General features: G+C 36.7%; 1 protein-coding gene and 1 pseudogene across 1 annotated transcript; one reads left to right on the forward strand and one right to left on the reverse strand.

The window, feature by feature from the left end:
* The first annotated feature begins 5,315 nt into the window (after positions 1–5,315).
* LOC145128357 (cysteine-rich receptor-like protein kinase 2) lies at positions 5,316–11,281 on the forward strand. Its single transcript, XM_079063158.1, has 8 exons — positions 5,316–5,417; positions 7,253–8,015; positions 8,802–8,915; positions 9,032–9,171; positions 9,613–9,823; positions 9,892–10,126; positions 10,298–10,448; positions 10,564–11,281. Exons 2-8 carry the CDS (start codon positions 7,265–7,267, stop codon positions 10,903–10,905), a joined length of 1,944 nt encoding a protein of 647 aa, XP_078919284.1. The 5' UTR covers positions 5,316–5,417; positions 7,253–7,264; the 3' UTR covers positions 10,906–11,281.
* A 35-nt stretch (positions 11,282–11,316) lies between these two features.
* On the reverse strand, positions 11,317–14,635 carry LOC145131866 (2-phytyl-1,4-beta-naphthoquinone methyltransferase, chloroplastic-like; annotated as a pseudogene).
* Between the last annotated feature and the right edge of the window lie 13,122 nt (positions 14,636–27,757).

Below are 27,757 nucleotides of genomic sequence, written 5' to 3' on the forward strand. Positions count from 1 at the left end.
GCAATTATTGGAATTGGGTTGAGATAAATCAGAATTGGATTGTTTATTGGGCCGATTACTTTGAGAAACCCTATTATTCCCTTTGGGCCCGCCTGACCCAAATAACCCACCAGATCCGGATCCACTTGACCCGCCAGTCCCATTAAACCCATTCGATTCACTCGTTCCTTTCCACTCTCCTTTCGCTCCAATGTGAGAACTAGTCAATTTCTTTGTAAACAACACCTTCGACTGATCTGCCTCACTGATATCTTCTTCCTTAATTCTCTCTTCGTAAGCCTTGAGCCTTCCAACGACATCTTCAAATCCTACCGTCTTTAGGTCCAAGACTTGCTCAAGGGAGGCAACGATTTGGATAAATTTCGACCTAGGAAGAGTTTTCAGAAACTTCTTTACCAGCTTGGATTCATCAATGGTTTCTCCGAGGGCTGCTGATTTCGAGGCGATACCGGACAATTTTCCGGCATAACTATCGATTGATTCCGACTCCAACATCTTCAGTCGATCGAATTCAGCGTTTAGGGTTTATAATCGGGCCTCTTTCACACGATCAGCACCTACATATCTCGCCTTAATCGCTTCCCAGAGTCCCTTGGCAGATTCCACATCTCCGATTTGCATGATTAGATCCTCCGGGATTGCCTGATACAACAATCTTATTGCAAGGTAATCTTTCTCTTTATTCTTTTCTGTTCCTGGATCGATTACAGTCCAGGCCTTATGGATTCTGAGAACTACCTTCATTCGTAGGGCCCAAACGGTGTAGTTGGTTGATGATAGCATGGGACACACAACTGTGGTGGATCCAACTTCCTTCATATTCACCGGAGCGGCTCCTCCGTCTCCCCTTGTATTCGACATGTTGACCTAGCTCGTCAACAGGTAACAAGATCGACCTCACCAGCCTTCGGTTCCTTGGCTCTTTAACGATTTCTATCGAGAATCATAAAAGCCAATTGTCGATCACCTCTACTTAGGATAACTTGTCTTTGTTTCTGTCTCAGGATGTTGTAGCTCTGATACCAATTCTAGTTTATAAAACGTAATTGCAAAACAATTTTAATCGAACACCTCTTTGATTAATTGGAAAATAACTCAAAACCAATATTAGATACAATCTTTTCTACGATCCTATACTCGATTGTCACAACTAGGAATTCTGATACTTTGTAAAACCCTTAACAAAGATAACATTGTAGTTAAAACTTGAAAACATGTATGGTGCTTATTCAATGACCACAAAATTCCATCAAATACTCTATACAAACATTCAAATAGTCAACAAAAGGTTGGAAACCCTAAAAATCCCGGTTTAAGTCCATATGGATTAGGATTTCCTTATTGGGCCTAATGGACCAATAAGCTTCCAATTTGACTATTTTGGGCTTAGGACCCTTAAATGGACCCTAATTGGACCCACTTTCATAAAACTTAACCTTTTTGGGCCTTATAAGCCTAAAATGGGCTAGTTTATCTAAATGGGCCTCATTGGGCCATAACAAATCTAATTAGCCCTAATGGGCCATAAAACTCATTCTTTATACAAGTTAGGCCGTAAAACCTCTTAAGGGCCCATTGGGCCGAAAACCATTAGCTTGGGCTTCTCATTAGGAGACTTAAGCACAAAAGGCCCAAATCCTTTTCTCTCTTCTCTCTCTCTTCTCCTTTTACTACTCTCGGCCGAGAGTATCAACACACACACACACACACACTTATTTCACTTAAGCTTCTCTCAAGAACTCACAACAACTTCTTCACTTCTCCTTCCAAATTTTCGAGATTTAGAGCTTTTCAAGAAGGTTATTCCACAATAATCATCATCATTGGTAAGTTATTGTTTAGATCCATAACCTAGCCTCTTTATTTCATCAAAACTTCTTCCTAACTCACACAATTTTCGTGATCTACTCCTTAGAAGCTCCTTAAGTTCGAAATCAACACAAGAAAGCTTGCTAGGGCCGAAAAATAGCATCAAACTCTTCCCTTTCTTCTTTAAATCGAAAACAACAAGAAAAGGTGAGTTCATACCCCTCTATTTTCGGTTTTCACAAGTTTTATGGGGGAGAATACAAGTAAAATGCGTAGATCTATGTGTATGTGTATGATATGTGTGATTTCATGTATGTATGTGTGATTTTATGTGTTTATGTGGTAAATATGTAACAAAAAGGAAAGAAATCTCGAGATCTATGGCACAAGAAGGAAAATAAACATGATCTAAGATATATTACACTAAACAAGTCAAGAAAAATTACCCTCTAAGGTTATAATAAACATATTGCAACATAAAACTCATTTTTGGACTATATTTGTCAAATAAACAAAAGTTGGGTTAAAAATTGTCAGTCACGGTTTTCTTAAGGACCAAAAGAGTCAAAACAGTTGAAATAAATGTTTTTATGAATATTATGCTATTCAAAGGACTAGATATGTAATTTGTAGCTTAATGGGCCAATTTTTGGGCTTTTCGGCCCATAGGCCCAAACTTGCGAAAAAATGGGTTTTAAGGGACTGAAATGGTAAATTTCTCAAAAAAGTGGGTAAAAAGGTAAATAAATCTATTTCAGGGGTTAAAATGACCCTTTTTGCCAAAAAGGATCAAAAATGCAAAGTTTTTGGATTTTGGGCAAAAATTGTAAAAGTTGCGAAAAACTTGGACTTTAACCGAAAAACTCCCTACTGAAGGGGCTGAAACTGCCAAAGAGTAAATTTTGAGCTAAAAACATTACTTAAACAAGTCTATGGGTCAAAAATGTCAAGAAAATGGTTTAAGGGCCTAAAATGTCTTTTTTGTTTATAAGGGACTAAAATTGTCATTTTTATTAGAAAAAGGGCTGAATGGGTCAAACCAATATTTTGAGTCAATTATTTTATTATTAAGATATTTGGGTCAAAAATACCAAATTACAACTTATAAAAATAGAATGAAAAATATACATATATTTTCAAATATCGTTATAAACAATCGACAAGTTTCGTGCCGTTGCGAATTTAACAATTGTTCAATCAAACTTCCGACAATTATACTATACCTAAAACAAGTAGACAATCAAATAGTTGGGCTTAAAAGATCCTAATCATGTCTATTGGGCCTTCGTGGCCCATCGACATGACTTTTGGGCCTAACAATAACAACACATGTCTTTTGGGCCTCCTGTGACCCAATACATGTTTAAGGGACCCTCAATGGCTTTTATGTGTTATTGGGCCTCAGTGGCCCATTAGCATTGCTAGTAAGGTTCAATTAAATCAAATGTGAAATGGGCCAACGCGTCCTTCGTATAACCAACAGCCTTAAATAACACACGTAATTAGCAGGACTTTGTAATCCTCTTCTCCTCGTTCGTTAGGCTTACCTTCAATTCAAGTAAACAAATACAGATCGTTAAGCAATGGTAATCAATTTCGTTTGGATTAAGTGAGTAATAACGGGCGACACCTCTAAGTGTCGTTCGTAGTCTGTAGTTATAATCAAAGTCTCCTAGAGGGAGAGCGAGAGTTTGTGTATAGATCTATACAGGGGTGACTCCCCCACACCTCAGCTGTTCGCTACAGTTAGACTCGGCCAGTCTAGGGTGACAAAATCTTAAGATCAATTATGGCGTCCGCTAGAATGCCAAGACAGACGAACTAGTCATTATCATGCATGGTTATAACGACTCACATAAATAAATGAATCCAATACTATCCGAGTAATCAAGGAAAATCATAATCATTCGTTGTGGCGGTATAACAATTTGAAACAATTATATTATATTATCGGAAAACATCGGGTTTTTCGAGGAAATCAACACCATTCACTTGTACTTTCAATAACTATAATGCAAAACTTCTCATTTATACACGTTTTGAAATCATTCATGCACAAACTTATGGATCTTCACACTTTGGTATAAACAATTGTCTTATCAGAAAATATCGGATTTTCTGGGTTTTATAAACTACACAAAACATTTTTATAACAACCCTGCTTATGAACTCACCAACATTCCATATGTTAACGTTTTCAAAATAACTTGTATTCTCAGGTAACAGGTAAGCTGAAGAGTAATACCAAGTATGTTAGGATGTTATGTTTTGAAAACTCTCAAACAATTTATGCCATGGATATGTAATATTTAGACAATGTACTTGATGTGAACAATGTCAGTTGTAATGTATTAATGCATGGTGAAGTTTATGTTGTGTTTCATGTATAATCATTGTGATGATATTCAATTTGAGTCACGCGAGCCCTCAGACGTTTCCGCCGTCTGGTTCAGGGGTGTGACATCGATCTAGACATGCATTTATAGGTTCTAATTACCAACTTGAATTAGAATACAATTAGGAAACTATGACCAACTTGCCATAATCCCAAGTTTACTTGGTCTCCAAGTCCTGCTCGACTTAGGATTCCAACATTCGAGTCCTAAGTTTTTTTTATTAAGAGTTGATCAGTAAAAGATACGTGTCTAGAGCTAGGTTCAAATGTGGATTGACATCTATTGTGGACAATGCTATTCTGTGAGAATGACAAAGAGAATATGTTGTTTGATAATATGAATACGTTCAATCTTACATAACTATTGTCATTATCACACATTCTCACTAATTAAATCGTCTATAAGGTTATTATATACTTATTATTATTATTCTTATTTTGTCAGAATGTTGTCAGAATTTTATTAAGTTGTATGCTGTAAGAATGAAAATGAGTGAAAAACTATGTGTGAGAACAAAAATGAATAAGAATTAGTGAGAATGCATGAAAATGACGATAGTTATGTGAGGTTGAACGTATTTACATTACTAAACAACATATTTTCTTAGAAATTCTCATAAAATAACACTTTTGTCCATCGACATTATAACCTAGCCTTACGTGTCTATGCAACATATTTGGACATTTTAGCATATCTCTTAAAAAAGGGTAAGCCCACCCAAAACAGAAAGCCACAGTGACAATTTTTTTTTTTTTTATAATTTTTCAATAAACACTTTATTTTTAAATAATTATTAATTTTTTTTAAAAAAAAAGAAAAAATCCAAACACGACCACTCATATCCTGCCCGGTAGGCAATAGGTTGCCAAAGGAGATTGCAAGAGGCTTTGGAATGCTTGAACGACTTGCAACAGAATTTCCATTGTGGTTGGCGACCCTAATAAAGATTTTATAAACTCTTTAAATATATTCTATGCAACATTTGAAATGTTTTATTTAATCTGTAAGATTCCAGAAAAGGTTGAAAAAAAATATTTAATATTAGAGCATTAAACTTGGTCAAGCAGTCTTTAATTTTCTACACAAACAAATTCTGTATATAGAACTGGCTTCATCTTCTTACATTAATCCAGTTACCCTACGGAACTAAAAAGGAAACGAAAATTCGATTAGCTTCTCTTCCATTCCATAAATTCAAATGTGGTGAAAAAGGTATGTATCCAATCTGAATTTATTTTCACTTTTATACTGTTTTTAAACGGAATTAAAGTTACTACTTGTGGTGATTATCGATTTTTAGTTAGAATTTAGTGTTTTGATCGATGATGATAAATTGCATGCTATTGATAATAATGAAATCGTTAATCCGGAGTTAAAAGAACGAAGTTAATTTGCTTTTTTGTGTTGAATTTTAGGAACTTTAGAAGCTTAAGCAACAGAGGAATTACTCTTTACTGAATTTCATCAAGTTCTTCAATAAGTTTACTGCTATTAATTCGATTCTTTCATTTTTTTCAACATTTCTTTGATCCTCATCGTATATTATTGGTTTATTTCGTTGTTTAAATCTTAACAAACTGATGAATTTTTTATCAGAATTGATTGTTTTATGAGAATTGTCGATATCTACTGTTCATTAAAATCGGACTGATCATAACATAGGACATTAAATACTTTAAACATCCCTATCGCTTATCAGTTTGACGCTTCATTTTCACCGCTTGTTCATCGATTTTCAGTTCTTGTAGTTTAGTTGGAATATAGATTTTATATTTTATTTTTAAATTTTTTGTAATGCGAATCGGTAAAATCATACGCCACAATGGGCCCACCACCTTTTGTAAATGGGTCAGAGTTGTTGATGAGTGGACTGTGGAATTAAATTGCACTAAACTCATCAATGTTTTTAGATGGTATAGTTATTAATAAACAAAATGAAATTGAATTAAATTCATGTTATGAACATGGACATGATCCATGCTACATCATCACCCGGTATCACTTTAAAAATCATGGACCTCTTCACAAACAAGATTATCAAAAACAAGATATTAAGATGGTTTTGTGTTTTGCAAAATCGTGATCATTCTAGAGATCCTAGAGATCCTACAAAATTGAACTAGTTTTCAAATTTGCTCACAAAGTCTTGTTTGTGTTGTACCCTCTAAAACTTGAATCCATATTTTGTTGCTGCAAATAGCAAAAACTAGGAAAAAACATCTTAAACAAAATAAGAAACAAGATCATTGTGATTTTGTACAACTAACGACATAAGATTACAACGATAATAACATGTGTGTCAAGATGTTATGCCTAATTTGAAATGAATGGATGGAATGATGATGTCCTGTGAGACTTATTGCAACTTGCGATGATCAATTTTTTGAGTCGTGACTATATAATAAAGACTAATGCGGTGAGATCAGATTGAGTTAAGATTTTAAGACCCTGTTAATATCATAAGTTTGTAGTATAGATCTTGCTTCAAATAAGATAAGCCTTAGTGTGATCATTGATTGGGATCGTTATTTGCTTGTAAGATCTTAAGATGACCTAGATCTTAATTACAAATTCTATGGACTCTAAAAAAGAAGAAGACACAATATGAAATGCTCTAATTCACTATCCAATATTAATTATCAATAATATATTGAATCATGTTTGATAGTTGATGTTGGGTAGTGCTTTTTTTCCCTCTAATAATAAGTTGTGCTTATTTTCGACTTTATTTGCTAGCCCCTCAAAATGATAGTTGTTATTTGTTTTCATTTTATATGTTATTCTTCAATATGGTGTTTTTTTTGCTGTCGGTCTTTTTTCTTTTCATGTATTTTTGTCAGTCGCTCGTTGGCTTTTATTTCTAACATATTATTTTATTTTGATTGTCCATCTAAATAAAGCAGCATACAAACATGAAGAAGTAACCATATACTATTGCATGTTTTCTTTTTTTCATTCCCTCCCTCTCACTAAAAGTCCAAACTTTTTTTACACAAAATAGCAATATACTTTACTTTCATCATTACTAACAAATTTACGTCCTTCAGGTTTGCGACAAAATGGAGAAATCATCATTGCTTATTGCTTCAATCACATTTCTTCTACTAATATCAAGATCAAACGGGGATGCTAGAACCCAAGTCATCAAAGTGTTTTGTGATGAAGAAATCCACAACGATGACACGTACTTCGTCCCAAATTATGTCCAAGCAATGGAAATAGTCAGCACCGAAATGCAAACATCACATAATGCAACCGTAGAAGTGGGCACGGGACCCAACACAAATTACGTACTTGCCCAATGCTACAACGATCTTTCTTCACAAGATTGCATGTTGTGTTATGCCGAAACTCGTACTGTTTTTCCCAGTTGCTATCCCCGTAATGGGGGTCGAATTTATCTCGACGGTTGTTTTATGCGGCTTCAAAATTATAGCTTTTATGAAGAGTATACGGGATCCTATGACACAATTGTTTGTGGGAATATAACGAGGGAGAGTGTAGAGTTTCAAAATTCGACTAAGCAAGCAGTGTTGAATGTTGTAGCAAATGCGTTGAGTAATGATGAGTATTTTGGTAGGGGAGAGGTGGTGGTGGCGCCTGGTAATAAGTCGGTTTATGTGATGGCAGAATGTTGGAGGACTTTGAGTCCAGGGAATTGTAGGAAGTGTTTAGAGAATGCGTCCGAGGTGATATCGAAATGTTTGCCGTGGTCGGAGGGCAGAGCATTGAATACGGGGTGTTTTATGAGGTATTCTGATACAAATTTTCTAAATCCTATACAACAGACAGGTGGCTCGAAAAATAAAGGTAAAAATAATGGTATTCAATTGTTTTTATATGATTACTTAATTATGATTTATATGTAAAAAAACTTGACAACAATGCTATCAAGCTCATTAATAAATGGTCGGTATGTATACCGAATATCTATTAAAAAGGGGTTAGGTTAGATGCAAGAAATATCAATGTGGTTGCATTTAATTGTTAAATATAGATTTCTATTTTCTTTTATTTCTACTGCAACGTTGTATTTTTTAAAATCTAAATAAGTTTAACAGTGTTATCCAAACAGAAAACAATTTTCACTCTTATGATTGTTTAAAATTTTCAAAGTTAGTTGGTATACTTTGATAGATTTTTCACACTATACTTGGTAGATTTTTATTCTTACTTCAACATTGTTCTTTGAGAGTTCTACCAAATGATAAAGTGTCATCCAAATACAAATCAATTTCCATCGTTATAATTGTAAAGACTTTTCAAAATACAATGCTATAACTGGGTGGATTTTTTAAAGTAAAATACCATAATAAAAAAATAAAGTACAATTTTGTAATATAAAAAAAAAAGATGCTAGAATAAACAAATAAGGGAGAATAAGTTGCTATTTCTTACTCGTAGACTCTAAAAATAAATGTTAATATATACACAAATAGCTAAATACATGGGTTAAATACAAATATCTCCATTGTTAAAATTAAAATCATAATAACCAAAATATTGAATCTTCCAAATGAGCATTTGACATTTATGAAGGTTAAATGGAATTCTAACATACTTATGATAAATTTTTATCTGTGTGTGTGTTTATAGGGAAGATGGTAGCGATTGTTATTTCCATTATTAGTTCTGTGTTGGTTTTGGCTGTTGCGTTGATGATTGTTTTATACTTCCGGAGACACAGATATATACAACATATGAGAAGAGGTAAGTCATTCAACATCATTAAAAGTTAAAACATATTCTTGAATGCCAAGTATAAATAATGTTTGTGGATTTGTGAAAACAACCATAATAATTTACGATTCCTTAATGTTTTCCAGGATCTTATGATGTTGAGAAACTAGCAAAGATTCTTACTGATAGTAGCTTAAACTTCAAATACTCCACAATTGAGAAAGCCACAGCAAATTGGGATGAGTCCAACAAGCTTGGACAAGGAGGATTTGGAACCGTCTATAAGGTAGTACAATATACTACAACCACAAGACTTACAGAACAAAACATGATTTTCATGTACTGCTTTTGACATGCATTGGACAAAAAAGAGAGACAAAAAAAATTACAACTTTTTGTTGTACCGAAAAGGTGGGACAAGGAGAAACATGGACCCACTCTCAATCTTTCGTCTGTACAAAATACTTAAATGCCACTTCATCCTCATCATCGAAAAAACCCTAAAAGACTCGTCCAGTGAAACAAAGACAACCTAAGGTTGTGTTTGTTATACTAAACAGGAGTAGACAAGCTTTTTTAGGCTGTTTTTGGTGATGCGGATGGCGACGACATTTATGTCTTTTGCATAAACAAAAGACTGAGAACACATCCAAGGGTACAACAAGAAGGTTTTAGTTTTTTCATAGAACTTTAATATACCTAAAGTCAATAGTGATATTTCTCTCAGGGTGTTCTTTCGGATGGACGAGAAATAGCTGTGAAGAGGCTCTACGTCAACAACAAATTCAGGGCAGCAGATTTCTACACCGAAGTTAACATAATTAGCAGTGTTGAACACAAAAACCTTGTCAGGCTTTTAGGATGCAGTTGTTCAGGACCTGAAAGCATTCTCGTATATGAATATCTTCCAAACCTGAGCCTCGACCTCTTCATTTTTGGTAAGTTTTAAAATTTTCAATATCTGAGATTTAAAGATATATTTATCAATTTGTGAGTTGCTCTTCAGATGAAATAAAAGGAAAGGAAGTAAACTGGGAGAAGAGGTTTCAAATCATTATTGGTACAACAGAAGGCTTAGTGTACCTTCATGAGAACACCAAGAACCGAATTATTCATAGAGATATCAAAGCTGCTAACATCTTGTTAGACTTGAGACTTCGTGCTAAAATAGCCGATTTTGGGTTGGCCAGATCTTTTCAAGATGATAAAAGTCACATTAGTACTGCCATCGCGGGTACGCTGTAAGTCATTCTTTTGGTATCAAGTTTAAAAGAAACATCCACATACAACTTACCAGATTGAGTCTTGTCTGATTAAATAAAAAAGAACCATTGTCTCTTTCAAGTTACTTTAGATATAAACAAATACTAAAATAATATATTGATTTTTTATTTTTATTTTGTTTTCGCCAGTGGATATATGGCTCCAGAGTATCTAGCCCATGGTCAGTTAACCGAAAAGGCAGATGTCTACAGCTTTGGAGTTTTACTTCTTGAAATAGTCACTGGAATGGAAAACAACAAAAGCAATACAATGGAATATACCGACAGCTTAATCTCCACCGTAAGTATAAAACCTTCACCTGATACATAACATTTCTAGTTCTTTTACATTATAAAACCATAGAAAAGAATGTTGTTTTAATTAATTTAGAATCTGAATATTTATTTATGAATAGACATGGAAGCACTTCCAGAAAGGTACAGTGGAGCAAATCTTCGACCCGAATCTATTGATGGATATTTACCCAAACACTATTTTCAAGAAAGATGCATTAAAAGTTGTACACGTAGGACTTCTATGCACCCAAGAAGCTCCATCTTTAAGGCCAACAATGTCAACTGTACTGAAAATGTTGGCAAAAGATGATGAACATTTACCCCTCCCTTCTAATCCCCCTTTCATAGACGAAAAAACCATGGAACTCAACAACATTACACAACAGTTACTTCATGATCATCAAGGGGAAAGCTCTGGTTCAGTTGCTACAATTTCCTATAGTGATTTCTATCCGAGGTAACACTGGTTATCTATCATCGATAACAACAACCGTGTTTACGTCATTTCCACAGGCAAAAGATCAAGAGATAGTCATGTACTCATGTCACTAGCATCATTCCAGTACAAGCCAAACACAATAAAACCTATTTTGTCATGTAACACGATAACTGGTGAAATCACTACTATGGTCCTCAGTCTCATCATTTTGATATCGTGACGAGAGGGTGAATTTGTTTGTAGGATTAAATATGTATTTTAGTTAGGTAAGTTGTTTAATTTATTGATAGGTTAGAATGTTGTGTATAAAATAGAAAAGTAGATTCCTATTATTTTGTAATGAACATGATTTCCAATAATGAAGCAAAAGGTATATATGTAAGAGTTTTAATAGCAAATTAAGCCTTTTTTTGTTACAAATCTCTTGCTTGTTTTATCGTGCAACAATCAAGTTGCCCGTGAGTCCTCCACAAATTTCATAATGTTTAGCACTTGAAAACCCTTATTTCAAGGCGAGATGCTCCAATTCCTCGTCAGTTGTAGAAGAATTTACAAAAAAATATTAGGTTAAATATAACAAATAGTCACATACGTTCATTTATTTATTTATTATATTAAAGCACCCTACTTCTAATTCTTCTTATTACAACGCTAGATTTCAAGAAATGTACCCAATTATAACAATGTCATCTTAGGATTTTTCAACTAAATTGACCTAATAAGGGGGGAAAAAGTACAATGCCATGATTGGGTTGGTTTTTTAAGGTATAATGTCATATAAAGAAAAATAGTGAAAGTAAAGTGTGGTGATAGAATGAAACGAAAGTATGATGTTGTAATAAACACATAAATATAATTAATTTGATATTTCTTGTATCTAGCTGAACTCTATTTAATATTTTCATTTTGTGGGTCCCATCTATATGGAAAAAGAATATGCAAGTGTTGTCACAATACAACAATAAGCAACAAACCTGTTAAAAATTCTTGAATTAAGATCTTTAGATATCGATACTCCTTTGTAAGACGATAACCAGCTACTATAGGCACAACTATATTGTCTATCGTCCAATCCTGTTACAAAGATCCCAAATTTATTAATAAAATGGACAAAAATTAGAGTATGTTACTATTTTGGGTAGAGAAAAGTACATTTCCTAAAATGGGAAAGTGTATTGCTATTGGGTTAAATGCAAGAAATAGAAAAACACTTCTATTTAATTGTTTATTATAACATCATAGTTTTAATCCTTCATATAACAACATTGTACTTCGAGAAAACCTGAATAAATGTCCTAAATTCATCATTGTTTTTATTGAAGTCAAGTAAACCTGGTTTTAAAGCACAATGACGCGATGCACCTCCTTCATTGCCTTATAATTATCAACTACATTTCATAGCAATCAAAATAACAATCAGGACATGGAAAGTAAAGTGCATCACCTTCCACCCACCTATAAGACATCACATAATTACCAAATTAGACCTGAAACAAAAAAAAATCTCTATTACCATTTACCAATACATTGTTTACATAAACCAGAGCTAGATATACTAATGCTCACTTAAGATTACAATAGCAGGCTTTTGCATGTAAATGTTGTCGCTTTGAAGCAAAAATTAGTTGTACTCTTGAGAAATTAAGGCTAGTAACCTAAAAATTGTAGAAAACAATGAAGATATCAGGGTTATTAGTTTGCTTATAACAACTCCTTTTTACAACAACTCAGATTAATTTCATATTTAGAATACAAGATTAAGGTGTAAAAATCATACCAAAAGGTGTTACCAAATGATAAGTGAATGGGGAAAGAGTGAGAAACCAACCTGGCCATTGAGTCTAACCTTTTGAGACAATATATAGAAATGTAAAATATCCACTTCCACTACACAAATCCGACACATTACTCCCTTTTTTTCCAACTTATTCCAAAACACGCACAATAATACATCAATTCATATCCTAGTTGACATAGGATATAGGACTTATTTATGCAACAAATGTACAATTTCTTACCAAACTATGTAACCATGTTTCAATTTGTTATCAAAATTTTAATCATTTTTGATACTTTGTTTTATATATTGGTAAAATGATATTGGTAACAAACTAAAACTTGACTGCTTAAAATTGGCAATAAATTCACTTTATTATATAAATGGGTAGAACTTAAGTTTCTTTCGTAAATCAGTCATTAACCCTTAGGGCATTGCCTCACTTTACACTCTATAACCGATACTTATAGCAAAGTAGTTTGTAATTCTGGAACAGAATGTGGGTAAATCGAACATTGGAAAGAGAAATTGGGGGATTTAATTGTTACCCATTCCAATTAACTTCCATTCGTTTACATATCCGATGTTTCCCTAAACTCACACGTCATTTTGTGAGCGGATAATTCTCTTGTATTAAGCTCATGTATACTTATGTGGTAGTCTTTACGCCAAGTTCCCAAGTTTAACAAAAGAAACAGAAAGAAGAGAAAAGAAAGTCAAGAGAGAAAAGAAGAGAAAGGAAAGGAAAACAAATTTTTTTTGTGTTCCCGAGTTGGAGAGAGGTGGAAGGAAAATTAATAATTTTGTTATTTCTTTCCAAATCCTTCCAAATTTGAAGGAAAGTTAGGAGGGAAAGTGATCCTTCCATTTCTCCCACTTCCTTCCTTTATTGAAACTTGGAAAAATCAATTTCTTTTATTTTCTTCTCATTTCCACCCATTTCCTTTCTTTTCTCTCGTTAAGTTGAACTCGGGAATGGGGTGTTAGTATCTCAGCTCTTGTGGCCCATGTTGTATCTGTATATATTGTTTTGTACATGTTTATTGCAAATCAATGAGAATAATACTCACTTTTATGGTATTAGAGCTCCAAATTTTAGTTATTCTACCTACTTTATCTATCTCCTAAATATTCCCTCCTTACCTTTACTCCACCAGATTTCTCTGCCTTCCTTCTGTGGTTGTCAATCACTTGGACTAATCCTACTGTCGTCATATCCTTTCCCTCCAAGAAACTAATCTCCGACTTCCACCATGTCCACAACAAACAATACGGTCCCTCCTCCTCCAAACAAAGTGTTCGGTATAACCAACATCAAAACATACATACCACTTCTCATAGACAATGGACGATTAACTATGATTCTTGGAGAGTTCTATTCTATACACATTGCAAAGCCTTCAATGTGATCGATCACATCAATGACTCGACCCCTAAATCCATGGACCTTGAATGGGCAAAGATCGAATCCATCATCCAACATTGGCTCTATGGTTCTATGTCTCAAAATGTTCTCAACATGATGTTAAAAGATGGACAAACTACAAGAGGTATTTGAGTCTCGATCGAGAATCTTTTCCACTCCAACAAAGACTATCAGGTTATACAACTTGAGAATGAACTTCGAAACATCACCATGGGTGACCTCTCTGTTGCAATGTATTTCACCAAGATCAAAGTTATTCCTGATCAACTAAAAAAGCTCGGTTCCAAGTTTGTTGTCAAAAACCTTGTGATGTATGCAATAAATGGCCTCTCATCAAACTACCACAATGTCGCGAGCATTGTGCACCATCGTTCACCCTTTCCTTCTTTTCTAGGTACTCGTGACATTATTCCCCTATAAGAACAAAATTTTTACCATAACGAACCATACTATATCGATCATACTTCTTCTCCAACTATTCTTCATGAATTGGGAATTCCCTCTAATAATGGAGGAAACAACAGCAACCAATCTCGCCGGAACTACCATTGCCATCCCAACTACGGTCGCCGTCAACCGGACTAGCAACTTCATGCTCAATAGCAGTTTGGTTGGGTTTTTATCCCATCACCACCAGGTTATCATCAGCTGCATCAAAACGCCTTTCCTCCTAGTGTATATCAGACCCCATGGCATCCGAACAACCTCATCCCACAACAATGGCCCAATCAGCTTCAGTGATCCAACTCGCCAAGCCTTCTAGGCCTGTTTCCTTCTCCTCAACAATAGATCAACACACATGGACACCAAAATGAACCCAGAGGTGCACTGAAATTGTCCCACGTGACCTTTCATGGTCTAGTTCTATGCCACAACTTCCGCCCCCTTGTTCCTATCTCTCAAGCATAGAAAAACTATAAGGATCAACCCATCGTGCTTCCACAAATGTTTAGTATATTCTCATTAAATGATCCTGAAAATATGGGTTGGACTATTGATATGGGTGCTACCGATCATGTTCATTCTATTGAAGGTATTTTCAAAACCAACTAACTATGGTATTCCTTTTATCTATTGTGACGGGACACACCATATTTCCCATTCGAAACCTCTTTTGCACACTTTACCTTAATAATGTCCTTATCACCCCCAACATAATTAAAAATCTCATCTATGTTCGTTCTTTACTCGTCAAAATAAATGTTCCATCGAATTTGATGAATATAATTTTACTGTCAAAGATTATAGGAAAAAACAACCTCTAATATGTTGTGATAGCGTCGACCCTCTCTATGATGTCAGTCCTCCAACCCCTGAAATGTTTGTTGCTTTGATTCCTTCCCTTTAGCATCAACGTTTGGGTCATCCTGGAAACCAAGTGTTGAAATCTTTAATTTCAAATAATTTCATTTCTTGAAATAAAGACTATTATAATGTTCTTTGTGAACCTTGTCAACTTGGAATGTTTGTGCGTTTATCATTTTTTTCATTCAAATTCTATTGTGAACGATATTTTTAATATTATCTATTATGATATTTGGGCATCATCGGTTATTAGCTCTAGTGGTATTCATTATTTTGTTATATTTCTAAACCACTACTTTCATATTCTTTGGTTCTACCCTTTAAAACATTAGAGTGATGTTTTTAGAAAGTTTCTTCACTTTATAAACATTGTCAAAACCCAATTCCGAACAACCTAAAAGCTTTTCAGTGGGAGGTTTGATAATCTTTTATTTCATGATTTCTTTGCCAAAAATGGCATTTCTTTCCGCTTTTCATGCTGACATACCTCTCAAAAAAATGATAAATCTGAACACATGATACGAACTGTAGATAATGTTGTCCAAATCATGTTATTCCAATCTCACTTCCCTCCACATTTTTGGGTAGAGTCATTATATATGGCTATTTATTTACTAAACATCACCCCATCCTATGTCATTCAAAATGGCATCCCATTTTTTCACCTCCGCAAACACCATCCAACCTAATCCAAACTCAGATTGTTTGGTTGTCTTTGTTACTCTAATCTCACTATATCCTACAAACTACAACCATACATCACTCCATGAGTTTTCCTTGGACTTCCGACCTTTCATAGCGGTTTTCGATGCTATGATCCCTCCTCTCGAAAAATTATCATCTCATGTCATGTAATTTTTGACAAATCCGTCTTTCCCTATGGCTACATGACTCTTAACGAAACCCCATCCTATCAATTCCTTGATGATAACATCGAAACATCTTCTCTCTCTTTCCATCACCTATATTCACCTCAAAATACTCCTCCCGACACTTCAAGTCTTCCTAACCCTCAAATCAACCCTCCCTCGGTACCCTCCCCCTCTTGGCATTCTACCATATTTCTTCTATCTCCTATCCTTAACACCCTATCAACCCTCTACATATTCTACTCATCCCTCCACTGATACCACCAATCAATCCACATCTTTCACTCAAAATAACCCACCTCATCCCCCTCATCCCATGAACACTCGTTCCAAAAGTGGTATTCATAAACCAATTAAGCGCCTCAACCTTAATACCACATCCATCTCACCCGTCCCTCAGTTGTCACACCCCCGACTGGCGGCAAAATGCTTGGTTCTGTGGCTTATTCATGGATCACGGTTATTGAACATACATTGAACAGTACAAAATATCAATATAAAAATACATATTTCTATTAATACCGAATAGAAATTACATTGTTTTGGTTCTACGAGTACATTGTACCATTACATCAAAATGAAGTGTGATACATGCCTTAACAGATATGCAGTAAATACTTAAAGTGCAGAATTATGACTGATAACAAAAATGCTCATAAGTAATCATGTGTGTGTGACATTCTAGCTTATGTTCTTGAGAATATATGCATTCGGAAAATACGTCAACATAAACTTGGTGAGATCACAGGTTTTGACTTTGTGTACTTTTATAACAAAAGTATGTTTATACAATATACAACTGCTTTTCTAGCTTATATAAAAGTTTACCTTTTATGTCCCAAAAGTGTGTAATCCCTATGTATAAGTGTTTACCGAACTTATATAAAGATATGTTTTTCATAACCAAAAGGGGTGTAATCCTTATGTATAAGTGTTTACTGAACTTATAGAAAAATATATTTTTTATAACAAAAAAATGTGAAATCCCAGTGTATAAGTATGACCTGACTTATATGTAATTGCATTTGTAATCTGTACCAATATGCATGTTGTGTATAAGTGTTTACTTATAAAGATATAAGTATTATAACAACAAATGTTTGTGTTATTTGTTCATAAGTGTTTATAATACCTGTATAAATACATATACTTATAAACTATTCAAATATGTGTTCGAGCTACATATACGTACTATTTCAACCTATATGAGTGTTTTTAGAGTGTACTCGTTGTTTGTCGTGAGTCTATAACCGAGCTATATGACCATCTTGTCTCCTCTTGGCACTATAAGGGGCGTGCCAAAACAAATTTCACCGATGCTTCATCGCCGTCGTAAACAACAAGAATGGACAATAATCACCCACTATGAATCGTCAGGCAAAGATTGTAGCTAGCAACCACATGTGGGGGTGTCAACCCATATAGATTTATACACAACCTTCTCGCTCACTCAGGATTAACGGTTATATAACAAAGGACTTTTCTAAGTTTTTATTCTTAGATTGATGAATGAACCTCATGTAGACTCTCCAAGTTTAAACAATTCTAAAAGTGTGTGTGAGTGTGTGCCTTCAACTTTAAATGATAAAGTTATTAGATAAAAGCTTCAACCGTTTGTAATAATCTTTGTAAAGTTCTAACAAAAATTGGACTGCATAACGACAATAAATTGAGTACAAACCAGGTTTTAATCAACGTAAAACCAACAATTACAAATATGAGTACAAGTCTAAAGAGAATATATATATATATATATATATATATATATATATATATATATATATATATATATATATATATATATATATATATATATATATATATATATATATATATATATATATATATCGTTTTAGTATAACTTATGACGATAGAACAAATATTTAACAATTGTAGTTGTATAAATATAAATAACTAGTTATTATTTATAATTATAAAAACTATATCTGACATTTATATAACAAATAAATATTAAACATTTATACATAGTTTAAAACAAGTGCATGTCGGTTTAAATACTAGTTGTTTAAAAAACCAATATATAACGATTTTTATAATTATATAAACAATTAAATAACAATTTAACATGTTTATATAAAAGGAACAAGTAAATTGCATGTATTCTCTCACGAAAACATTAAAGAGTTTAAAAGTGGGTCCATGAAACTCACTTTTGTAGAATGTGACCGTTGTTGAGCTCGTTTTGTAAACCGGTTTTGGATTTCGGCTCAGGATTACACAACCGGCACCTCGTTTCCACGGAATGTCGCAAAATGGTTGTAGATCAGGAAAAAGCTAGTCAGGAAATCTGTATTTTCCTGCCTTCGCAGTTCGTCGGAAACTCGCCGTCGGCCACAGTTTGTGGTGGCTGTTTCGAAGATGTTGGTCTGATGGAATGGTAGCTGATGGTGGAGCGATGGCAACAAGGTGAAAGCAGGTGGCGGAGCACGACGCATCCGACAGAGCAAGGCGGCAGCCGATGAAGATGGCAGCGGCGGCAAACGGTGGTCCGGTGGTCGGAAAATGCAACTGAGAGAGTGAGAGAGTCCAAGAGAGATTGAGAGAGATTTATGTGGAGAGACTCCCTCTCTATTTATAGGGTAAGTAGAGAGATGTGGTCGATCAAAAATTTGACAAGATCCTCCACAAACTTGACAAGTGTCAGCATTTAAATGGTAACACGTGGTGTTTCTCGATCCGCATACAAAAGTTCAACAAAAAACGACATTTCTTAGATTTTCCAAAAACACCAGTCAGATGTACCGTAAATGGCTTTTCCAAATATGTGAAAATATTTTCCTAACGAAATACGTAACTATGTCAAAAACGTGTTCAAAGTTCTTATTAAGTATTATTCTGGTTGTTGTGATTTGACATTTTTTGTAAAAATACTATAACTTCGAGTTTTAAAACTTTCGAAAGTGAAATCAAATATTAGATTATTGTTTGATTCCAAAACTAAAAATCAAAATACTGTGAGAACAAGGATCTGATTGCACAGGGACAAGGCTTGAAAACTCAAACCTTGAGTTAATGCTTAAGATAAATGTCTGCTTCTAATTAAGTGTTCCAGTCAAGTCTGGTAAGACCAGTCGAGACTGAAGAGAAATATCAACAAAGTACTTCAAGTATTAAATATGAAACTATGAGTATAATCAAAGTAAAGACAATAAATGAACATGAAGAATGTTTGAAAGAGTGATTTGAGAGAAAAGTGAAAGTGAAGTAAATGTGAATATATCTATCTTTGGAGCAACAATCCATCTACTATTCTTGTCATTAAACACTCCTTATATAGGAGATAAGTACATCGTACAGACCAAAATACAAACATAGGACCGGATAGAAGAGTCACTTCTGACACTCTGATTATCCCATTTTACAAAAAGACTAAGTCCTATATACTGTTACATCAAGTAAAAGACAAGAACACCTAATGCTCAGAAGGATGCACTATCTCGGAAGACTTCTTCACTTCAAACCATGATCTCTACTCCGGACACCAACTTCATCTCTAACCACAGACTGATCTCGTACCTCATCCCACTTCGGACCTAAGACTGACTTCGGAACATCCAAAGGTTAGAGATTGCTAAAGGTTCACTTTCAGGTTCCACCAATCTCCCCTTAAGTGAACTTAGAAATCCAGTCAGCTTAGTTCGAATCTTCCATGATGAACACATAGGCCATGTACAACCATTCTCTGACTTCAATGTACCACTTTAGCTGACTTATGAACTTTGCCTTCACATGCTCTGGTGCATCATACTTTGATGCTCGACTGATAAACTTCCAAAGGGCCTTGGTAGGAACCAGATGTTTGTCAAGGACTCGGAAGAAGCCCTTCTTGTTTGTTTTCCTTTGAAGATAGACAAATCCTAGCACTGGTTCATCAATGGGTCTCTCTGCTAATATCTCAGCTTCTGGCAGCTTGAAGTCAATTTTGGCCAAGTATTTTTCGGTTCCGAACAGATGGGCCAATTCATAATCACAACGACAAAATTTAGCAACGTAATCTTTGAGAAAGCTCAGGGCAGCATGGTAAGCTCCCATGCTAAGATCATCTTCTTGGTGCGTTCTGAAGTATGTAGCAATGGTCAGAATGTCGTTTGGATTGAGTTCAGGGAAGTCGGCATCGGTGATGGTCTTTTGAGTTGGTTTGTTATGGAAGATGTGGTATCGGAACAACACACAGTTCATCTCGAATTTTGTTAAGATTTTCCTTCCGAACCCAAAAATCTGGGTGATCCTTTTCCGAGACCATACTTCTTTTAGAGGAACAACGTTCTTGGAGTAAAAGGTCTTCAATCTTTCTAGTTCAGTTCAGATGATCATTTTTGGATCATCTTCTGGGTGGAGAGGAGCGAACTTTGTGTAGTACTTGTTGTAAGGAGAGAGAGGCAAATCGATTTGGTCCGAGTCTGGGTTGGGAAGATCATAGTACATAAAAGGCACTATGTCTACATCTTGCAATATTCCATCTCTGCAAAGGGAGAGAGATCCCTAACATCGAATGAGGATTATCATCTTTGAAGGATTGGATCCGGATGCTTTCCTCAAGTGCTCGATTAATCTCTTCCTGGGACCAACCACTTCTTTCTTTCAAGGTAGGAGCGGAGTGAGAAAGTTCCGAAATAGGCTTCCTTCCCCTGTCTTTCTATTTTTGGAGGGCAGAGAGGATGTGTTGCATGTTCTCGTCAACGACGAATTTCGGAGGAGAGGAAGGCAGGGGCTCTTTCGGAATATCATCCGGCTTCCGGAGTGGAGAGCCTTCATTGATAGGAGAAATCTTGGGCGAAGGAATCAGAGGCAGCATTGATGTTGTGGCTCGGAAGGCGTCAACCGTTTGTTGGGTTTTAGCCTTTGCCATTTCTTGACTTCTATGAAGTACATCGGCCAGAGTTGATGGCCATGATACTGTTGACCAAATCCTTTTCTCTTCCTCGGAGAGCACCTTGGCTGGAAACATTTTCGGGGCTGGAAGCCCCATGATGGCATTCGTAACGTACATGTCTTCATCATCATCATCATTATCATCATCATCATTATCATCATCATCATCATCACCTGGAGAACCTGAAAGAACTTGTAAGGAATCATTAGATTTTTCATCTCGGAGTCTGAAATCCGAGACAGGTTTCCAAGGTTGATTTCTCCAGCTAGGTCCTTCTCCCCCTCTTGCAATGGAGGATCCTACAACCGGTGCAAGCAACGTAGAAGCCTTAAGCTCCGAGAAGCGTTCGAACACCTTTTGAAAACTCTGATTCATCTAAAGAGTCAGCGTCATAAGCATCAACTGTGGGAGCCTGAGCTTTGAGATGATCGAAGAGGGCTGAAAGAATGGAAAGCATCTCGTCAAACTTGTGGTTCGGAACATCCACGATGTTACAGCATGCCCTAAGAAGCTTTAGAAGAACTTGTTGGATGATCAGATTCATCTCATCTTTCTTTCGGGTCTCCTTCTCTAACCTCTGAATCTGTTTCTCATGACGAACATTAGTTTGTTTGATGAGATCGTTGGTGGCACTGACCAAATCATCATAAACGTTGAGCATCTTGGTGATTGTGTCGAGATAGTGATCGACAGAGGCATTATACTTTTGTTCCACTTCCTCAATAGTGTGCTTTAGTCGGAGAGAGATGAGTTGATCAAGCTGGGCTTCTCTTTTAGCAACAGTGGGTCCGGACTTGTTTGTTTCGGACAGGGATTTGAGGATTGCATCAAGCTTGCAATCCAGTCGGGAAACCTTATCGTCAATCTTGGCATTTAGTCCGGCCACAGAGGTTTCTATGGCATCAACCTTCTTCATGGTGTCAGAGACATATAGTCCGGCCACAGAAGTTTCTATGGCATCAACTTCACCATTTAGTAAAAGCACTTTTGACATCCATTTAGTAATCCTTAAAGCCTTTGTGAGCAGCATTAGCAAGGAAGATTTTGATGGCTTCAAGATGGGCAACAGGAGCAAAGGTCTCATCGTAGTCATGCCCTTTGATCTGTGTGAATCCTTTGGCCACCAATCTTGCTTTGTTTCGAATGATAACTCCTGCGTCATCTAGTTTGTTCTGAAACACCCATCTAGTACCAACAATGGGATGGTTCTGAGGGGGAGGGACGAGAGTCCAGACTTCATTTCTATCGAATTCTGCCAATTCTTCCTGCATGGCTGTAATCCAATCAGCATTTTCTAATGCCTCTTTGATGGATTTGGGTTCAACCATTAATATAAATGTCGAGAAATGACATTCATTTTGAACACTTGTGGTAGATCGAGTTTGTATACCAGTGTTTGGATTTCCAATAACTTGGTTCGGAGGATGATCCTTGGTCCATATATGTAGTCTTGGAAGCTCTTGAGCAACAGAAGATCCTATATCAATAATGGGGTTGTGTTGCTCCCCCTGAATAGTTTGAAGATGTGGATGATGCTCCCCCTGAACTTCTGAACTGGATAGGTTTATATCGTCTTTAAGTGAAAAATCGAAGAAATTTGCATCATCATCGTTGTTGATAGGATTAGAGTCGAATTCAACAGTTGCATCTTGGAATCCATCCGCAGTTGATTCAAGGTAAGGTTGACCATTCTCCCCCTCAACCTGAGAAGGTTAAAAATGTTAGGAATCAAATGGAGGAAAAATGGGTGTTGAACCTGAAACATTTTAGGAAACTGGAGCTTCGGTTGATGAGGTTTGTCTTGTTCGAGATTCTGAATCAAGAGTTGTTTTTGAAGGTCCGAACAAGGTTTCAAAGTCAACTTCATAGATCATTTGCTGGTTCGGACATCCTGGAGCTGGAGCATCGGACTCCATGATGTGGGTTGTGACATGGGTTGGGCCATAATTTCGAATGAATTTGTCATCAAAGGTGACATCAAAGCTTTCTTCAAGAACTCGAGTTCGTCGATTAAGAACTCGATAAGCCTTTGATTTAGCAGAGTATCCAAGAAAGATAGCTTCATCAGCTTTGGGTTGGAACTTTGTAAGCTAATCACGGTTATTCTTGATGAAGCATCTACATCCAAAAACGTGAAGAAAGGAGATACATGGCTTTCGACCGTTCATGGCTTTTTACGGTGTCATGTTGAGGCGTCGATTGATAATACTCCTATTCTGAGTGAAGCATGCAGTTGAAACAGCTTCAACCCAAAGATAGAGTGGAAGATTTGCAAAGTTGAGCATGGATCGAGCAGCTTCAACAAGTGTTCTGTTGCGTCATTCAACCACACTGTTATGTTGTGGAGTGTATGGAGTAGAGAAGTTATGGTCAATACCCTTCTCGGTGAGAAAGTGCTCAATGGTGGCATTAGTGAACTCCGAACCATTGTCACTTTGGATTCGCCTTACTGGAAGTTTGATGAGAACTTAAATTCCTTTGATAAAGTTGATGAGTTCGGAGGTTGTTTCTAACTTGAGCCTTAGGAAGAAGACCCAGGTGAACCTAGTAAAATCATCCACAATCACAAGAATGTATTTTTTGTGATGTAGAATCTCTACTCTTGAGGGTCCACACCAATCAATGTGCAGGATCCCAGATAGATTTTTCAATGATAATAGAGTGGACCTTCTTCAATTTCTTTCCAAACTCACATGCAGCACATAAATGATCATTTTCGAACTTGAAGAGTGACAGACCTCCTACTATCTCACCAGAAACAAGATCATTCATATATATCTAAAGTTCAGATGAGCAAGCCTCCTATGCCATAACTAACTGACGTCAGGAACAACTTTTAAGAGTAGGCAGAGTTGGGGATTGCCAATGATCATGTTGATGTCAAGAGGATACAGGTTCTTGTTGCGATTCGACTTGATCAAACATTCTTTCCGGTCTTCTGACATGACGTAGCTGTGTTTCTTGCAGAATTCAAGTCGACGATTTGCATCGGTGAGTTGAGCCACACTTATCAAATTATGCTTCAATTCAGCTACATATGTCACGTTTGAAATGGAGAAGTTGCCATTTGTAAGGATGCCATAACCTCTGATTTGAGAGTTAGAGTTGTTGCCATACAACGTAGCCAACATTTGGTGAAAATTTGAGATCTCGCAGAAAGTCCTTCTGCCCCGTTATGTGCATGGAGCAAGCACTATAAATATACCATATTGTTTCTTGCTCTGAAGCACAGAGTGCCTAGAAAATTAGTGATTTGTGGAGTTTTTAGGCTCCGAGTTAGGTTTTGGGACAAAGGCACGAGTCTTAGGCTTTGGTTGTGACTTTTAGCAACAGATGTTTTGGAAGGTTTGTTCTGAGATTCGTTTGGAAACAAATAGAAGGCCATGGTTCTTTCATCTATCCAATAATCATACTTAATGACATGAGGGATCGGAACAACCTTTCTCGGACAGGCAGCTTCCGGGGCAGTGGGAATCACTGTGTCTTTCGGAATTGCAGTTTCAATTTTGAGATTTTTCACTTTACATACAAGATTTTGTTTTGAGGATTTTCGTGATAATGTTTTCTTAAAACTTGTTCTTTGGTTGACGATACATTTGGTTTTGAAAGCTGTTGTGGTTTGAAAAATGTACCATCAAATTTGGCTATAAAAACATATGAAACAGTCCGAGGTACTGTAACACCCCGATTCGCAGGTATCGATTTTAAATAAGAATTTCCTTGGTTCAAAGTCTACTCGACGAGTTGGTTGCCCTACTCGTCGAGTAGCAGCGGGTTGGTTCGCGTGTTTTTAGTGACCTACTCGCTGAGTCCAAGAAGGGACTCAACGAGTAGGAACTGGAGGAAGAAACCCTAATTTCCGGGGTTTTACACCCTATTTAAGGATCATTTACTTCCCCCTAACCTCTCTTATTGCCTCCATCGAATTCAGAAACCCTAATTTTGATTTCCCTCTATTTTTGTGTGTCTCTTATCTTGAAAGAAGGTCTTTGGAGTAAAGGGGCTTGGAGTTCAAGAAGTTTGAAGCAAGGGGCAGTTGTAGATCCGGATTCTTCTCTGTTTTGGTACTGTTTTAAAGGTAACAAGTTGCTACCTTGAATCTCCTTTAGTTAGATCTTTTCATTTATGGGTTTAGAGACATTTTAGGGTTTTTGAGGTGGTTCTCCGTTTTGGGTTAAGATCTGAGGTTTGCAACCTCAGATCTGGACTCCTTTAGTCCCTCCTTGTCATAAAGTATCAGTCTTTTTCAAGCTATGACCTTTACTCTACCTTAAGCCACTCCTTTAGCTTGTTTTGGGGCATTATCATCTTGCATGCACGTAAAGTTTGCAACTTTACGTGATAATCATACCCTAGGAGCTTAGATCTGCAATATGGAGCCTTTGCATGACTTAAAAAGCATCTGTATGGTTGAAGGATTGAAGGGACTCGGCGAGTCACAAGGTCGACTCGGCGAGTCATATGAAGATAGTCATGTACTCGACGAGTTGGATGAACAGCTCGGTGAGTCCGATGAAGATTGCCTTGGGCTCGACGAGTTAGTCGAATGACTCGGCAAGTCGGCTAGGGTTTCTCCCAAACCTTTGGACACGTATGAAGTCGGCGAGTTAGAGGGGAACTCGACGAGTCAACCAAGGATTTCACGACTTCTCGAGTTCAGGAAGGACTCGACGAGTCGGTGAACTACACTCGACGAGTCAGGTCAACATGGACTGTTGACTTTGACTGTGGACTTTGAATTTGACCAAGGGTTGACCAGTTGACCTCTGGGGGTATTTTGGTAATTTGGAAATTTATGGAAAAAGGGCTTTATGGTAACCATAGGTGGTGGAGTTCGTGTTGGTGATTCGAGAGTTGAGCCTATCATTTTCAGTGCGACATTGTGAGGTGAGTTATCCTCACTATCCTCAAGGTTCTAAGGCACCAAGGTCGGCCCTTTGAATTGTTATTTGGTTATGTTAAGCTAGTATGATCTGTTAGATCGGCATCCTAGAGGGTAGGATGATATTATGTGATATGTGGTATGACCTGTTAGGTCGGTATCTTAGAGGGTAGGATAATATTATGTGGTATGTGGTATGATCCGTTAGATCAGTTGTTGTCTATAGACTATTATGTGATTATCTGTTATATGTGCACATGTTGTTTGGCGGTTGAGGCTTATCTGCTTTGTGCGAAAGCCAATAGGCCTGGGCATTCAAACCTGTGGGTTGTGGGCTGTGACTATTCCATACCGAGGATGACTAGACTCATAGTATGTGGGCATTCCTACCTGTTGGTTTTTGGGCCTAGGGTATTCCATCCCGATGATGATTGGACCCATAGTATGTTGGCATTCCAACCGGATGGTTGAGGGTCTGGGGTATTCCAACCCGATGGTTGACTGGACCCATAGTATGCTGTTTGTGATTATATGTGTATTGTTGCGGGTATGGGTATTTTGGGGGAACTTACTAAGCTTTTGGGCTTACAGTTTCTGTTTATTGTTTCAGGTACATCAGGGGATCTCGGCAAGGCGAAGGGATGATCGTATAGCTCCTCATGTTTTGTTTATGTTTCTGGGAAAACTCTGATATTATACATTTTGAAACCAAAGATGTAATGATTTTTAATGGGTTAAAATGTTTTTAAAAGTTTTAAATTGGCTTGATTTTATGGGTGTTACAAGTTGGTATCAGAGCCTTGGTTTGAGTGAATTGGAGGAACACACGTGTGAATCCAGTCTCAAATCAAGGAAATGATTTTAAAATGATTTTTAAATGGTTTTCAAAATAAGTAAAGGAGGATGCAAAGTGTACGATCAGCCGGAGCCAGTAAGTGGACCCCAAAATACCATACAGTTATTTTAATATGTGATACGTTAGAACAACATGCTAGTGCTAGGCTAGGGATCTTCAGGAATTGCATGATAGAATTTCCTGATTACATGATGCCTGCTAGCCTAGGGTTTCCTTTATATGAGATTGACATCATTACTGTAGTTGCTTAGTGTATGCATCACGGTGATACATAATTAAGATCTTATAGCCTAAGAATGTTTGATTTGGCCTTATGTTCTGTTCTTGTTTGATTGGGAGCTTAGGGTAGGATTGGATATTCGAAAGTCTATAGGGTCCAGCATTATGTATGACTAGCATACACTAGTGCTGCAGGGTTGGTGGAAGTTTCATGGATGGGTGGGTTGTGCGAGACCGGTAGGTCAGATGTGAGACAGTTAGCCTTCCTCTAGGAGTGAGATTGAGCGACCACCAGGTGTGTGTATGACGTTAGGGTGTTGTGGTGATACTTGAGACAAATATGGGTAGGTGTGGAAGGTAGTAGGGGCCTATACTACTGAAAGCACAGGACCCATACGCGTAGCAAGGAAGTCACAACCCCTTGGGTTTAGTCGGGAGTTGGTTCCCGGTTATTTGTGCGGATTGTCTGATATCTTCCTGTGATGTTTCAGTATGGTGGTTACGAGGCGTTTCACGATTGGATCCGGATCGGGATCAGGACAGCGTAATCAGGAGGCCCCAGCGGCACCTGAGATTATCGGCCAGGAGGGGCCAGTGTTGACATAGGATCGGGTCAGGGAGATCATCCGCAAGGAGGTGGTCGAGA

The sequence above is a fragment of the Lactuca virosa genome, chromosome 8 (assembly GCF_052849685.1).
Source record: "Lactuca virosa cultivar CGN04683 chromosome 8, Lactuca_virosa_CGN04683_v6, whole genome shotgun sequence".
NCBI classification, from domain to species: domain Eukaryota; kingdom Viridiplantae; phylum Streptophyta; class Magnoliopsida; order Asterales; family Asteraceae; genus Lactuca; species Lactuca virosa.